The sequence below is a fragment of the Poromitra crassiceps genome (assembly GCF_964638095.1).
Source record: "Poromitra crassiceps genome assembly, chromosome: 19".
Classification (NCBI taxonomy): Eukaryota; Metazoa; Chordata; class Actinopteri; order Beryciformes; family Melamphaidae; genus Poromitra; species Poromitra crassiceps.
In genome coordinates, this window is record NC_139646.1 from 17,100,412 (window position 1) to 17,117,317 (window position 16,906).

The following is a 16,906-nucleotide window of genomic DNA, read 5'->3' on the forward strand; positions in this document are numbered from 1 at the left end:
TGTGTTTCTGTAGACTGTAAACTGAGTGTGTGCTCTGCTTGAGTGAGTGTGTCTGCTGTGCAGGATCCAGTGCCAGAACTGCATTCACTTGTAAAGACTTGTCCATGTGTCTGTCGCCAGAGTGGAATCAATAATACACAATAAAATCATTGTTAATCAAATATCTGCGGGGGGATTGGAGAGGGAGGAGATGGGGGGCGACAGGAGGGCTGCGTGCGTGTGTGCGTGCGTGCGTGCCTGCGTGTGTGCGTGCGTGCGTGCCTGTGTGTGTGTGTGTGTGTGTGTGTGTGTGCGTGCGTGCCTGTGTGTGTGTGCGGGCGTGCCTGCACACCCGCATGCATTTTGAGAGTGGGTGGAGGGTCTAAAAACAGATGGGGGGTATTTAGGTAGCTCGTTCCCTCTCTCCATCCCTGGTGCTCTCCATTAAGCCCTAGAGACCCCTAAATCTCGTTCCTCCTCTTTCCTCTTGCTAAATTTAGCTCAGGGGAGAGCAGCGAGTCATGCTGTTTGCATAATCTCCCACCACGCTTAGGACAAACAACACATAATGTCTGGAGTGGCTTGTTTGTATGGCAATTAACTTTAATTAATTAGTCTGTCAATACTTTCAGCTCATTAGGAAAACCGGGGGCAGGGGGGGGGGGTGGAATTAACAATTTAAGCTAATAGCAAACATCAGATTGGTTAATCGGGGTGGCAAAAAGCCTCAGGAGGGTAACACATGAGGTGTAAAAAGCCTCAGGGGTAAAATACATGAGGTGTAAAAACAGGTAGAAACTAGAAGGGCTCTCGGAGAGCGCACACCTCCGCCAAGGATCGTGCTATTATTTGCATGTTCTGATCCGGATCTGCTCCCAAGTGTAACGGGTTCTTCTTTGGCCCGGCTACGCTCTTCTACAAAGTCTCATGAAAATCGGGCCATTAGGGGGGTTTTTCCCGAAATTCTGCTGACAAACAGCACCAAAAACAGAACCTCTTTGGCGGAGGTAATAAACATGTCAAAATGACAAGCAAGGGGGTGAAGGGTCAGAGTGAATGGGTCAGGTGTGCTTTACCTAGAAGGCTGAGATGAAGGGTCACACGGGGGTTAAAGGTGAAAGGTCAGCGGGGTGGTGAGTAGCGATCGATGGTGCCGATCTGACACTTCTCTGTTTAAGGGCATTGTTGAGGTGCGGCAGCAGGCTGCGGCTGGGGCGACCCTGGCAATGTCGGAGAAGAGACGGCGAAGGTAGTGACGCTTTGCTTGCCTTGTTTGAGTAACAAGATGTATTTTCATTTATTTACTTCTTTATTCATTTTTAAGTTTTTCATTTTTCACACTTTTTCCTTCTCTCCCCCCCCCCTTTTTTTTTTTTTTACTTAGGGAGCAGGAAAGGAATGTTTTGGAGGCTCACAATCAATAGGCTGCTTCTGTTATGTGTTTCTGTATGGTTCTTTTTGTTCTGCTTTGATCGTGATCATTTTTAGGTTGGCTTCTTGCTTACGTATCCGAAGCTCTCGGACGCTTTTGAAAAGGTTTAAACCAAACCCACCCATGCTTAAGTCTAAACCTCATTCTTGTCTTTAAACTACTAGAATTTGCCTTACCTTATGCAGGTAAATGTAATTTTGTGTGTCAATGTGTTATTTGGGAAACATTGCTTATGGACATTATAACAAGGCAATATCATTGCCCAGTTTCATAGTAAATCATACCATATTAGAACTGCAGTATGAAAAAGATATAGGAAAGTGTGTATATATATATATATGAATGTTTGTGTTTGTGTGAGAGAAGAAGAGAAAGAAAGAAAGAAAGGGACGTGTAAACCTCATTCTTGTATTAAACTACTAGAACTGAATTGCTTTACCGTCTGCAGGTAAATGTCAATTTTGTGTGTCAATGTGTTCTTTGGAAAACATTGCATATGGACAATACGATAACATGGCAATGTCATTTGCCCAGTTCCATAATAGATCATACCGTATTAGAACTGCAGCATGAAAACTTCTATAGGAAAGTGTGTATATACATGACATGTACTGTATGTGTGTTTGTGTGAAAGAATGAGGAAAAGAACTATCCCAGAGAGCAGTTGCATGCACCTTTAGCAAACCCTAACAGCTGTACATGACTAGTAACAGTTGATTGACAGTACGGGGCTCGACATTCTTGATCAAATGTCGCTTGACAGAAATAAAAGAGTCACACGACGTTTTTCATTTATACTTCGGTGAAAGGTTTCAGTTGTCGTTCAACCCCCCCTAACGCGCCCCCCTACCCGCGCGCCCCCTCCCACCAGCAGTGTCTCTCCCCTTGGCTCCACGCCGAGGACAAACAGCTGTTTGTTTCCAATAGCCTGCTGTAACATTTTCTCTGCGTCCAAAACACAGTCAGAACATCTCTCCCCAGTCCTAAATGCAACAAATAACCACCGCCCTCTATCTGTATCTCCCCGCCTCGGTTCTGACAGAACTTCTCTTTTCAGAGAACCGCTCCGCTCCTCCAGAACCACCACTCCGGAAACCTGTTGGTTTTGCTCAGGGCAGGCTGGCAGTCAGACATCGCTACACTTTCAGAACTCTCTCTAGCGTATCAATCACATTCACGCGAGAAAATATGAGAGTGTACATTCTCCAGGTACACTAAAGACATCTGTCAAGCGACAGTTTCAAAAGTGTCGAGTGAGAAAGCATAACTTGGGCTTCAGATGTTTCCCCTATCAATCCACTGGTTGTAAGTGCTCTGCTGTGTTGTTCCTCCAGGTGGAACTATGAGTGTGATCCTGGACCTGCAGTATGTGTACTCCATCATCATCTCCTCAGTGGTGGCCATCATCTACACACTGCTGGGGGGCCTCTACTCTGTGGCCTACACAGACGTCATCCAGCTCATCCTCATCTTTGTCAGCCTGGTGAGTAACTTGGATTCATATTGTTCATATTTTCGCACTTTATCAAAGCTTTTGCCTCTTGTTTTGCATGAGATGAACGCTTAAACTTAGCTTCAGATAGCTCAGTTTTACTTTAAAACTAGACAGAACACAAATTAGTGCTAAACTGCAACCCTACTGTATTTTCAATGACTTAACTTTCCAATTGCAGACTGAAAACCTCCCCTTGTGTTCTTGTGAATGTGTTTTTGTACATAGTGGGTGTGTGTTCCCTTCATGTTGACCAACCCTCACTCTATGGACATCTCGCTGACGGCCTTCAACCAGACCTTCCAGGCCCCCTGGATCGGCAAGCTGGAGCCCAATGAGGCGGGCAAGTGGGTGGACGATTTCTTGGTGTTGGTGAGTGGGAGAGGTCCATATAAACACACACAGACCACAAAAATGTCCTTTAACGCGCACAACTTATGCAATTACAGTAATGGCATCAAAGCAATAGACCCCCACCCCCTTTTTAATTAAACCCAGCTGTTTGTTCTTATTTCATTAGATGAGAAAACAACCAAGCACAACAACAACAAAATGAACATTGGAAAAAAGTCATGGGAGAATCCCCCCCCCCCATTGCTGTACACATTGACTTCCCTCACACACCATCTGAACTGTGTGTGTGTGTGTGTGTGTGTGTGTGTGTGTGTGTGTGTGTGTGTGTGTGTGTGTGTGTGTGTGTGTGTGTGTGTGTGTGTGTGTGTGTGTGTGTGTGTGTGTGTGTGTGTGTGCGTGCGTGTGCGTGCGTGCGTGTGTGTGGCAGGCTTTGGGCGGTCTGGCTTACCAGGCGTTCTACCAAAGGATCCTGTCTGCCTCGTCTTACACCCAGGCCCAGGTGACCTGCTTCGCCTCCTCAGCCTTCTGCCTGGTGCTGGGCATCCCCTCCATGCTGATCGGAGCTGTGGCTGCATCAACAGGTACACACTCTCCACACTCACAATGCATCAACAGGTACACACTCTCCACACTCACAATGCATCAACAGGTACACACTCTCCACACTCACAATGCATCAACAGGTACACACTCTCCACACTCACAATGCATCAACAGGTACACACTCTCCACACTCACAATGCATCAACAGGTACACACTCTCCACACTCACAATGCATCAACAGGTACACACTCTCCACACTCACAATGCATCAACAGGTACACACTCTCCACACTCACAATGCATCAACAGGTACACACTCTCCACACTCACAATGCATCAACAGGTACACACTCTCCACACTCACAATGCATCAAATCTGAAATCTCTGGATCTCCCCTCGATAGGAGAAGCCCAAAATAGGGCACTAACTGCTGACATAACTGTTACTGAGCTAGATAGAGCAATAGCCCGGCTGAAGGCGGGGAAATCGCCCGGAGCTGACGGTTACGTTGGTGAATGGTATAAAGCTTTTAGGCCTGAGCTGACGTCGATGCTTCTCAATTGCTTCAACTATACTCTTAAAAAAGGACAGATGCCTCAGTCATGGAACGAAGCAGTTATAACTATAATCCATAAAGAGGGTAAAGAAAAAGTAGAGTGTAGCTCTTACCGACCAATATCTGTTTTAAATACAGATTATAAGCTGTATGCATCAATAATTGCCAAACGAATTGACCTTATAGTTCCAGAGCTGATAGACGAAGACCAGACGGGGTTTGTCCGAGACAGGCAAACCCAGGACAACATTAGGCGAACACTCCATGTGATTGACCACGTGTCTAAGGAAGGAATCAGTGCAACGTTAATTAGTTTGGACGCCGAGAAGGCGTTTGATTCGGTGGGGTGGGGCTACTTATATCAGGTGCTGGAGCGATTTGGCTTTGACGAGAGATTTGTACAGTGCATTAAGTCAATATATTCAGCACCTACAGCTAGAATACGAATTAATGGACAGTTGTCCCGCCCCATTACACTAGAGAGAGGTTGCCGTCAAGGTTGTCCTCTTAGCCCCGCCCTTTTTGCATTTTTTATAGAACCTTTGGCACAGGCAGTGAGGGAGGATCCAGAGATCAAAGGGATTATGATTGGAGGTGTGGAGTACAAAATAAGTTTGTTTGCAGATGATGTTTTGTTGACCTTGGGAGAACCGGGAAGGAGTATACCCAAACTGATGTCCCTCTTGACACTGTTTGGCTTATACTCAGGTTATAAACTGAACACGCACAAGTCCCAATTATTTTCCTACAAATTTACACCAGCAGCTGTGTTACGGAGCAGATTTGATGTCAAATGGGAATCCACTACTATAAAATATCTGGGTGTATGGATCCCCAAAGATATTACCAGAATATACGAAAATAACTATGGTCCTGTCATTAAGGCTATAAAGGCGGACCTTGACAGATGGTCAGTTCTGCCATTAGACTTGTCGAACCGAATTGAAACGATAAAAATGAATATACTTCCTCGGTTGTTGTATCTATTTCAGTCACTCCCCGTAGTAGTACCACCTAAAGAGTTTAATGAATGGAACAGGATGATCTCAAGATTTGTATGGGACAGTAAAAGACCACGCATCAAATACAGCATATTACAACTATCGAAAGACAAAGGGGGACTTTCTTTGCCGTGTCTTGAGGACTACTATATCGCTGCCCAGCTGAGGCCACTGGTTTGCTGGTGCAATTCAAATTATTCAGCCAAGTGGAAAGACCTGGAATTAAAACAATTTAACATCCCTGCGCAATCTATACTAGGCAACTGTAAACTTCAGGCTGCCTGTCTAGACAAAGCAAACCAGTGGACTAGAGTGGCCCTTAAGGTATGGCATAGAACCTGTAGAAGGTTACACCTGGAAAAGTATACAAGAATACTTAGATGGGTGGCATACGATCCAGACTTCAAACCTTTGAGATTAGATAAACAATTTAAGCACTGGGCAGCGAATGGGGTAACGGCATACTGCACCATAATCAAGGCCGGTACTCTGGATTCTTTTGAACACCTAGCAAATGCCTACAGTCTTGAGAAAAAAGATTTTTTTAGATATCTCCAGGTTAGAGACTACTATAACAAAGAAATCAAACAAGAAACCAACGAATTCAATTTGATTAATAGATTTACCGATGCATATAGATTTAATAATAACAAACATCTTATCTCACAAATCTATAAAAAACTGCAAAATGCTAATAACATCTCTACAGTTAAGGTCAAACAGAGGTGGGAAATGGAGTCAGGCCTGGAGATATCTACTGAGGACTGGGATGGCATTTGGGAGGATCACGCCAGGACTACTAGTTCAGGAACCTGGCGGGAATTTTCCTGGAAGAATATAATTCGTTACTTTGTGACCCCTAAATTGAAATTTAAACAGGGGGGCTCTCTGGGACAAGATGTATGTTGGAGGATGTGTGGTAAATCTATGGCGGACCATTATCACATATTCTGGGGATGTCCTGTGATCCAAAGCTTCTGGGAAGAGATCACCAGAGAACTGGGGATTATCCTTGGGACTGAGTTAGAATGCTTGTTTCTTTCATTATATCTTGGTAGAATACCGGAGGGCATTCAGGCACAGGACGAATACATGTTCAAAATATTTCTGATTGCAGCCAAGAAGGCTATTACTCGAAAATGGCTTCAACCGACCCGGCCATCAATGGACGACTGGATTTCGGTAGTCGATGAGATCCACTGTATGGAGAGACTGACATTTTCCTTGCGACTGAGATATGAACAGTATATAACAAAATGGACAAAATGGATTGTATATACAATGGGAAGCGACCCCTTGTCTGAGTAACAAGTAACCCACACTGAGTGCAATTGTCGATCAAAATAACCCGCTGTATACCATCTTATGTTTTGTCTGTCAATTTTTCTGTCCTTGTCTTTTTTTATTTTCAACTTGAAAACTCCAATAAAAAGAAAGTTTCAAACAGGTACACACTCTCTACACTCTCAATGCATCAACAGGTACACACTCTCCACACTCACAATGCATCAACAGGTACACACTCTCCACACTCTCAATGCATCAACAGGTACACACTCTCCACACTCACAATGCATCAACAGGTACACACTCTCCACACTCACAATGCATCAACAGGTACACACTCTCCACACTCACAATGCATCAACAGGTACACACTCTCCACACTCACAATGCATCAACAGGTACACACTCTCCACACTCTCAATGCATCAACAGGTACACACTCTCCACACTATTAATTAATCAACAGGTACACACTCTCCACACTCACAATGCATCAACAGGTACACACTCTCCACACTCTCAATGCATCAACAGGTACACACTCTCCACACTATTAATTAATCAACAGGTACACACTCTCCACACTCACAATGCATCAACAGGTACACACTCTCCACACTCACAATGCATCAACAGGTACACACTCTCCACACTCACAATGCATCAACAGGTACACACTCTCCACACTCACAATGCATCAACAGGTACACACTCTCCACACTCTTAATGCCAGCTTTGCTTTGATTTGTTTATTGTTTCATTCGTTTATTCCTTTCCTCGTTACATCCCGCTCCTCTGAAAAACAATGCTGATTTATTTTGCACATGATCCGAAAACTGCAAACGGTTTTGGAGTCATTCATCTAGTTGAACAGTTATGACATCACTGGCATCAACTTGAACTCAAATCAACTCAAATCAAAGTAAATGAATGACTGTGTAGTGTGTAACTGTTTACAGTTTCAAGATATGTGTGAGATCATGTGCAAAATAAACCAACATTATTTTTCGGTGCCCCTTTAACAGAGTTTATTATTATTTTATAAACGGTCTCAGACAGGGGGGCAAGGTGACCACGCCCATTTAGGAGACCGGAGGACTATACCAATTCATACTATTGGCGGAGCCTGTAATGAGTCAGCTCTAAGTATCAAGTATCTCTGCTGTTAAATTGCCCCATCCTCCTCTTTGTCCTCCACCCAGACTGGAATACGACCAGCTACGGCCTGCCCACCCCATATGAACGCGGCCAGGCGGGCTCCATCCTCCCCATCGCCCTGCAGTTCCTCACCCCGGCCTACATCTCCGTGATCGGCATCGGGGCGGTAGCCGCTGCTGTCATGTCCTCCATGGACTCGGCCTTGCTCTCCTCCGCCTCGCTGTTCTCCTCAAATATCTACAAGAACATCATCAGGAAACAGGTGAGAACAGGGGTAGATACGAACGCAGTCCCTACACTGTTCCCCGAATATCAAGTCAGAGTGTTATGTCCTCAACCAAACATGGAGATAGCGTCACATGAATGCCCCAAGAATGTTGCTGTATCCTTAAAGGACGGCTTTACCGTGGGGAATATGAATATATATCAATCTCACGCCCCTAAGGTTTTAGAATCCGTTGAAATATTTTGAAATTGGAGCTTCACTGCCTGACCTATCAGGCATCTCTCACATTTTTAGGGAAGCCGGATGACGCGTTACGCGTCACCCGGCTTCCCTCCCCGCTTGCGGAACTCGAGCGCCTATGAACTACAAGTCTTGTGAGCCATGGTCCCGCCTCTAGAGGTCCTCCACGCCCCTTCAGAGCTCTCGACGAAAAGCAAAAGGCAGCCATCTTTTCAACCGCCTAGCCTGCTGTGGCATTGGAAAGCTCGTCAAATTTGACATCTAGTAGTAGGTGAGTTGAAGTAACGAAATCAACGCTGAGCAATGTACCCATTTTTACACATTTTTACAGAAAATAGTTACAACATCAGATGCGCGTAACTCCTACGAAAATGCCTTAAAATGCATGAAAAAAAAATTATGAAGACATCTCCCGACATATATACTACCGTTTACATTTGGTGCAATTTGGAGGCAATTTTATTTTCGATTTATTTCTTCTTCTTTGTATCTTTTATTGTCGAAGCCTTCTTCTTCTTCTTCTTCTTTGAGTTTTATGGCGGTTGGCAAACATATATGTGCATTACCGCCACCTACTGGAGTTTGATATCAGCCAAATGCCTGAGGGGTGGGCATGAAAACGAAGGCCACGCGAGCCCAGTGCATTGTGGGAAATGTAGTATTTCGGGTCCCCGCACCCGCCCCTCCCCTCCACCACCCCCCCCCCCTCCACACAGAGTGGATTTCTGGTGATATCTCTGGTGGGAAACAACCAATTTCAAAAATTTCAACGGATTCGAAAACCTTAGGGGCGTGAGATTTAATATATATTCATATTCCCCACGGTAAAGCCGGCCTTTAAGACAGTCTATATTTTAGTCAGCCCTAAACGAAATGACAACATTTATAGGGAAACTATTCGATATTCACTGGGAACTATTCAATGAATATTAGAATAATCACTTATAAGATCCCCACCCCACCCCATCCCCGAGCGCCAGCATCCTTATCTCATTAAAAGCACTGCACTTTTTTTCGGTGACAGCGCCGGGTGACCGCACTTCTCAGCTGACCAATCACGATGATGATGGCCATCGCTTGTTCCACAACACTGTATTGTTGTGCTCACCAGCTGATGAGTTACTGAGCTGCAGCTGCTCAGCTAACGTCAGGTGATGTTATCATCATCTGCTTTTTATTTCTCCTCGCGAAAAGCGCCCCAGGCAACGCTTTCTCCACATAGACAAAAACAACACGCACGCACGCATGCACACACACACACACACACACACACACACACACACACACACACACACGCGCGCGCGCGCAGAGATAAAAAAGGCTATATGGACACACCCCCTTAGATGATTTTGAGTAAATTCATCGTCTTTGCAGAAAACATGCTCAATCCTTAAAGGTCCCATATCATGCTATTTTTAACTGTATAAAACATGTCTCATGGGTCTTTAAAACAAGGTTATGAACTTGAGTAGGTAATAGGGAGAATGTAGGGAAACAGTAGCCTGGGTAAACCCAGCCTCCACGTGACCTCTATCTATGTGCTATCAGTCACAGTCAGTGACTGATAGCACATAGATAGAGGTCACGTGGAGGCTGGGTTTACCCAGGCTAGGGAAACAGTGGATGGATAAATCCAGAAGGAGGTGGTAATGCAAACATAAAGGATGCCAACTGCCATAAAACACCACAAAAGAAGAAGAAGAACAACAACAACAAGGTTATGAATTATGTTGCCAAAAAACTCAAATCCAGCCTCTGTGGGACTTCTCTATGTGCTCTCTCTCTCCCCTCATGAACTATGCGCTGTGTTTTGAGACTTCCATGATGTGTATATAGCACGCCCAAGTCCTTTATAATCAAAGAAACAAGGACAACTTGTTTTACACAAGATGGGACCTTTCACTTTATTCAGACACTGTCAGTATGGCGCTTTCAGTGTGTGTGTAGAGGAGGATCTTAAATGTGCCTTCATTTAAATTAATTTTCTACTGAAAACAAGGAGCCTTTATGGCTCAACATTGTACATTGTGGTGTGGGTAGAACCATATTTACAAGCCAGACGGAGTTATTATCCTGTTGCAACACAAGCCAGAGGCAGCCAGCTAACTGTCGGCCCAATGAAAACAAAGTCGCTATTCACTTTTCATACAGTATGCCGCCTGTTTTCATACGACATCTTGTTTTGTGATGGTTTCCCCTCCTCTTCTTCTCCCTGCTGCCCTCTTGAACATGGCGTTATTTCATCATGTTTTGACCCCTAAAGAATGTTCCGTGATATTCCATACAATGGTGCGTTCAAGTGCGACAGTGTGCTTGGGCTGATGCCAACCACCCGCAGTGTCATTCCAACCGTATTTTTCAATCTGTCATGTTGACAGCCACTGTCAGCAAATGAAGATACTGTACTGTCACTTGGGAGTTATCTGGGACAGTTAGTACAGAACATCATTTCAAGTCTATTTAGTCAATGGGATAAGATTACATACAGTAGATTTATGGTGCAGCTGTTGTGTGAGCAACATTTGCATTCACTTAAAAGGATCTCGTAGGTTGTCATGCAGTTTGCAGAGTCATAACTGATATAATAGCTACTGTAACTGCACACTGTGAGTGAGTTGCAGCCTGCCACTTTAGTCTTATTGAGCCTCCTCCACATGGCCATGGCTGATCACACCATCCTATGTATTAAGACCCCATGTCGTAGGTTTGAGCCTACAAACTCTGGTAGACTCTGGTCGCCTCCCCATGCTTTCATTCTGACATGCAGGTTAAGTTATAGATTAACAGCGAAAAGCTAAGCAGGAAAGAAATACAAAAGTTTGCCTTGCAGACAGTAGGTGCTTTTGGACCGCAGGAACCTTTTCATAGTTCCAGGAACAGTTGGAGGAACTCTCCCTTTTATGTTGTGTCCGCCCCGCAGGAACTAGGAGCCATAGTAGTTATTAGAACTTCGTTAGAGGAACCTTTTTAGCTCTTACTTCAGGGTAGGTACTTTCCCAGCGCAAGAGGAACCTTAAGTGGTCTAGACATAAGTGTGTACGTTTATTGGTTGAACTTCTAGAACTGCCCCAAGGGGGTAATCATCACTAACGTTGACTTTTCCCTCCCCTTTTTTTTTAGCATGCTAATGTTAGCTAGCTAATCGTTAGCCAAAGTAGTATCAATCCCCTGTGAATTCTCACTTGCTTTGCTGTGAAGCTAGTAGCGCGTGGCATGCTGGCTTCATTTCATAGTTCCTATGGTTCCTATTGGTGGTGCAAATGCAAACAGAAAAAGGTCCTTGTATGTAGTTCTCAGGGAACCTCCCCAGCGGGCAGTTCCTCTCAGGAAGTCCCCAGAACTGTTTGGTCCGAAAGCGCCCAGTGACCTAGACCCAGTCTGCACAAATGATAGGTAGCCACCTTAAACTCTTCAGGCACCTTAGTTCAATGCGAGTGCAGTAATGAATACATATGGATTATGAAGTCCAGGTGATCCTTAGGATCCTTATGCCGCACAATGAGGTTTCATCTTCAACCTAACTCTTTCTTTGTTTCTCTCGTTTCCTCTCTCCAGGCTTCAGACCGTGAGATGCAATGGGTGATCCGTATCTCGGTGGTGGTCGTGGGCATCTCTGGCACAGCCCTCACCTTCCTGGACAACAGCGTCCTGGTCTTCTGGCTTGTGGGTGTGGACATGTCCTATACCATCATGTTCCCTCAGCTGGTCTGCATCCTCTTCTTCAAGGTATCTAATGGCTACGGGGCCTCTGTGGGCTACCTCATGGGAATCATCCTGAGGCTCCTGAGCGGCGAGCCCCTCATCGGGCTCCCGCCTGCCATCCATTTCCCCGGCTGCCGGCCGGACGCTGAGGGAAAGCTCACCCAGTACTTCCCCTTCCGCACCACCATCATGGTCACCTCGCTGCTGTCCATCCTGCTCGTCTCCTGGATCGCCTCCATCATCTTCAACAAGGGCCTGCTGTCGGAGCGATGGGACGTGTTTAAGATCAACCGCAAACAGGCCAAAGTGGCAGCGCAGGCAGCCAGAATCAGAGCAGAGCAGAATCAGACCAAGTGTCAAAAGCAAAATGGCAATATCTCTGACGTGTCCAAGCAGTTACTGGACACCACCAGTTGCTAAGGAGACTCACAGAGAGAGAGAGAGAGAGAGAGAGAGAAGATGGGCGCCAGAGGCAGACATTTTGTTTGTATGCCTAGCAGGGGTTCACAGAGGGGGGGAAACGGCAAAGGTTGGACATCAAGTACGGATTCTGTACAGTCCCAGGGTGTGTTGGTGGCGATGACATAAAGGCCTAAATTAGCAGTTAATTGATCTCAGCTCTCTGGCTCCTCTATGGAGAATTATGGCCGGTTCACATGTCGCGTCTTTTGCGTGCTCAAATCCATCCATTTCAATGGGGAGCGTGCGCAGACACGCACAAACGCGAGGCCGATGCGGTCGCAACACACATGTGTTGCAACGTGCCTTTTTTCGATCACGACCATGGCGCACTGAGATAAAAACAACTTTTTGGAACACTGCAAGCGCACCGCATGTCACATAGCCTGAAAGCGAAAGAGAGAAGATCGATTCATGGCGAGATATTTCCCCATGTAGATCAAGAAGTGAAGCTCCTACGACAATTTTACTGCAATAGTAATCCATTATTTCAGATACTACATTATTTCAGAACTACTAACATACGTGTGAAGTTGTTGTCTTTGGTTGCTTGGCAAGGCCAGGCACACCCGTAACGCAACTGTCCAAGCGCACTTGATAAATGTTCTTTATTCACTTTCCACTCAGCGTCCCTCGGGTTTTCCAAGCGTTTTAGAGCGCTACATGTGAATCGGCCCTTACAGTACATTAATCTAGCTAGCTAGCGAGTTTGCGCTAGCAAGTGAGACAAAAATAGCTTATAACATGTTACATACGTACGTTCCGACGTACGTACGTACATACATACATACATACATAGAGATGATTAAACAATAGGTTTCATTATAAAAATGCCAGAGTATCTGTTGTTTTAAGATCATAAACAAATACATTTCGTCATACATCACTGTTGCAGGAGTCCACACAAAGAACCCAGGTGCAAGTTCAACCAACGTGATGTCATCGAAATTCATTTGCATATGAGAAAAGGATTATGGGAGTTGTTTGAAAAACCTACGGTGTGAATATTTCAAGTTAAATGTTCACAATAATACAACTTTTACCTCCTTCAATTAGATACTACTAAAGAACAGACTTTTGGTCAGGTTTATAGAGATTTATTGAAAATTATTTTTATCTTGACAAATTTCGATAGCACCCAAGCAGAGAGGGAAGTGTCTCACCCCTGTTGAAGACCACTCCTCTGTGGCTAAAACACACACACACACACACGGAATGCTCTCCATCCCAAAGGAACTCCAAACAGAAATTATGACAAAATCTAGATTCCAAATAAACAAAATGTGTTTTCATTATTAATGTGTTTTCCTTTTATGGGAGGGCAACAGCTTGTTCAATCACACACTCTCAGAAAATGGAATGCAACAAAGCCATCTTCTTCAACCCTTTGTGAATAAACAGAAAGCACCTCTGGGTGTGGCTCATAAGAGGCACATCTCATGACGCTGCAAAGTGCACCGTTAAGCTAACTTCTCTCTCAATGTGAATTTTCTGCAAACTATTTGCAACCATGTTCAGCATGACAGGGTCCTCATTTACGCGAGAAAAAGCAAAAAGACAAAAAAAAAGAGCGACAACCCAAAGAACATCATGAACAAGTACAGATCCTGTGCAGCTCTACAGCGCATTGGAGAAAATGATATATAGCCTACATATAATTGTTTTGCAGTTTATTTGAATGTAATCTCAGCGTTCTGGCTCCTTAGGCCTAGTTGATCAGCTGCCTCAATTGTACAGAATACAGTAAGGGTAAATATAACATTACTTGGCTTGCTAGTTAATGTTAGAATATGTATCATTAGCAAATGTGGTGTATAACATTACATACATGCATACATACATACATACATACATACATACATACATACATACATACATACATACATACATACATACATACATTAGATATACAAAATATCTAAGATAATATAATGTATATTTTTATAATGTATATTTTTACCACACTTTGAGGAAGCCATAGCATCAAGAGGAGTGAACAAACCTCCTTGGAGTGAAGTGTCACCCTGATGAGACCTGAGCTTGGCTCTTGTGCTCTGGTGACTGTGCCATGGTAAAAACTAATAGCACATTGCAAGAAATATTGAAAACCACAAACGGCAAGCACCTAATGCTTGAACTGAAGTGACACAAACACTATTTCAGGCTTTATAAATACTCATTATCCTTCTTTTTTTTTGTTGTTGCTCTTTTTGCTATGTTTATTATTCCCCATTTGACTGTGAACAGGCGCAGTGAGAGCCAACACTGCAGTCCTGCCAACGCAGGAGCTCCATGTCCCACTGAGCCTCAGTTACCCAGGCAGTAGTTGTCAGCTCATTCCCCCGGTGGGATGCGCTCCAGAGTTCAAAGCTGCCACTTGTTAGAAGTGATCAATACAACAATTTACTACAACTGCACAGAAAGAGAGAAAGAATGCCAGACACTCCCCCCTCCTCCTCCTCCTCACCCATTCCTTTCCTCCCAATTTATCCTCATCTTTCTTCTCCTCCACCAGTCTGGAAAGGTCCTACAGTAGAGATATTTAACAATAACCTTTCGGTTTGTAAATGATTTTGTATTGTATAGTTGTTTTCTATAAGCTGTAGTTTACAATGGGCTCGTTTTCCCCCGCCGGGAGTTGTGACAACGTTTGCGCAGCTAAGATGTGAAAATTATACTGCTCAAACAAATAAACAGATATAAGACAATGATGAGCCTTGAGGTTATTTACTGTATGTTGTTTTCGTACTGAGCCTACATAGTAGTTTGGTGATTCCTACTCGTAATAAGTGACAGTCAGAAAGCCTTCCTCTACCAAACCTTCTAATTTCATTGGAAATTGTCACTCATGTCAACAGTTATCACTGAACAACGTCAAATTGTTGTGTAACGTAGTTGCTATGCTTCAAATACCTCTGTGTGGTAAGGTTGGCTTCAAAAAATATTAGTTCTACTTATGATTCTAACTTCCAACCAAAGCATATGAATGTAAAATAACTGTAATTTTCCAAAGACTAATTGCACAGAACAAACTGTTTCAAAACGGGAGGATGCATGCAGAAAACATCACATGCATCTTTTTATACGTGTGATTATGTGATTTGTACCTGTATTATACTGTTGTACTGTACAGCCTTATCATATAAAGTGTATATTTATGTTTTTATCAAAGTTTACGATTATGCATCGTGTAACCAAAACGTTTTAGACGAAGAAAATCACAAAGATTGTGTATTTTATCAAGACTTAAGAGCATTGAATGTAAAATTCACCTTTGGCCTTATTGACACCATTGGGTACCAATTCTATTGGATCAACGGTGAATCTGAAGACATGTAGCTTGTAGACGTGCCACATGGGAACGTTAAACACCCCTGAATAAAAGCACTTATCAGAACCTATAGCAATCCTGTTCGACAACATTGCCTATCGAGGCATTGCTAACGTTCGCAATGCCTGATGGATGAATGGAGTGTATGTATATTGCACATTTCACTGTGATCATGAACATTGTACTTCTAAAGTAGGTTACTCTGTGAAAAACTGAAATTGTCAAACCATCAAACTCAAAATTATTATTTTAATTGATTTAATATAATGGCCATTATTTAAAAGAAATAGGTAATGAATTCTGTCTGCCCCCCCCCCACCATCATATGTAGCCTATTTGGTTTTATTATGCATGTTGATTCTTGTGTCTTGGTTTGTATACTGAGCTTTAGTGAGGGCTGTTCTTTCTTGCCACTTGGCAAGGTCCTACTTTGTAATCATTATGTAAATCCCAATGGGGTGATGTTCTGTCAGAATAAAAGTTTGAAATAAAACCTGGATCTTTATAGTGTTGTTTTCAGGGTTGGGAGGGTTACTTTAAAAATGTAATAAGATACAATTACTAATTACCTGTAGAAAATTGTAATCAGTAAAGTAATCCAAGTATAACTGAGTATAACTGATTACTTTCCGTTACCTTTGGATGACTTTTGAACAGATTTCCTGCATTTGACCACTGGAGTCCGAGGGCATGCTCCTCAGGAAGACATATTTCCAAAAACAGCTCTGTAATACTCATTTCAGTACAGCAGGCTTTCAGCCAATCTATCTAGTGTTGCCTGTTTCTCATTAATAATAATAATACAATATAATATTTATAATTTATATTATATTATAATTTATAATATTTGAATGAATGAATTTTATTGGACAGATGCTAAAATACATAATGAATAGAAACCCATACACCAGTATAAAATTGTCGAGGAATTACACAATAAAGTCCAGGAGACTTATTTCCATTGTCGTCCTCGTTTGTAAAAAAAAACAATCAATGGTCGGCACGAGCCATTTAAGACATAAGCCCATGGCACACCAATCAAACATTCTCCAACAAACACAGATGTTTGTTTGGTGCCATGGAGGTCTGTCCTTGTTTGGAGATGTTTGAAGATGTTAGGTCTAAACCTAAGCTTAGATCATAT

The 16,906-nt window shown here is 43.4% G+C and overlaps 1 protein-coding gene across 1 annotated transcript in view; it reads left to right on the forward strand.

Annotated features, from left to right (window-relative positions):
• Positions 1-16,249, forward strand: part of LOC310793851 (high affinity choline transporter 1-like) — a 39,913-nt gene extending 23,664 nt beyond the window's left edge. The window contains exons 5-9 of the mRNA XM_083655744.1: positions 2,746-2,894; positions 3,132-3,275; positions 3,685-3,838; positions 7,849-8,066; positions 11,826-16,249. Coding sequence (XP_083511870.1) covers positions 2,746-2,894; positions 3,132-3,275; positions 3,685-3,838; positions 7,849-8,066; positions 11,826-12,392 — 1,232 coding nt within the window. The 3' untranslated portion in view covers positions 12,393-16,249. The remainder of the gene's footprint in view (positions 1-2,745; positions 2,895-3,131; positions 3,276-3,684; positions 3,839-7,848; positions 8,067-11,825) is intronic.
• The last annotated feature ends 657 nt before the right edge of the window (positions 16,250-16,906 follow it).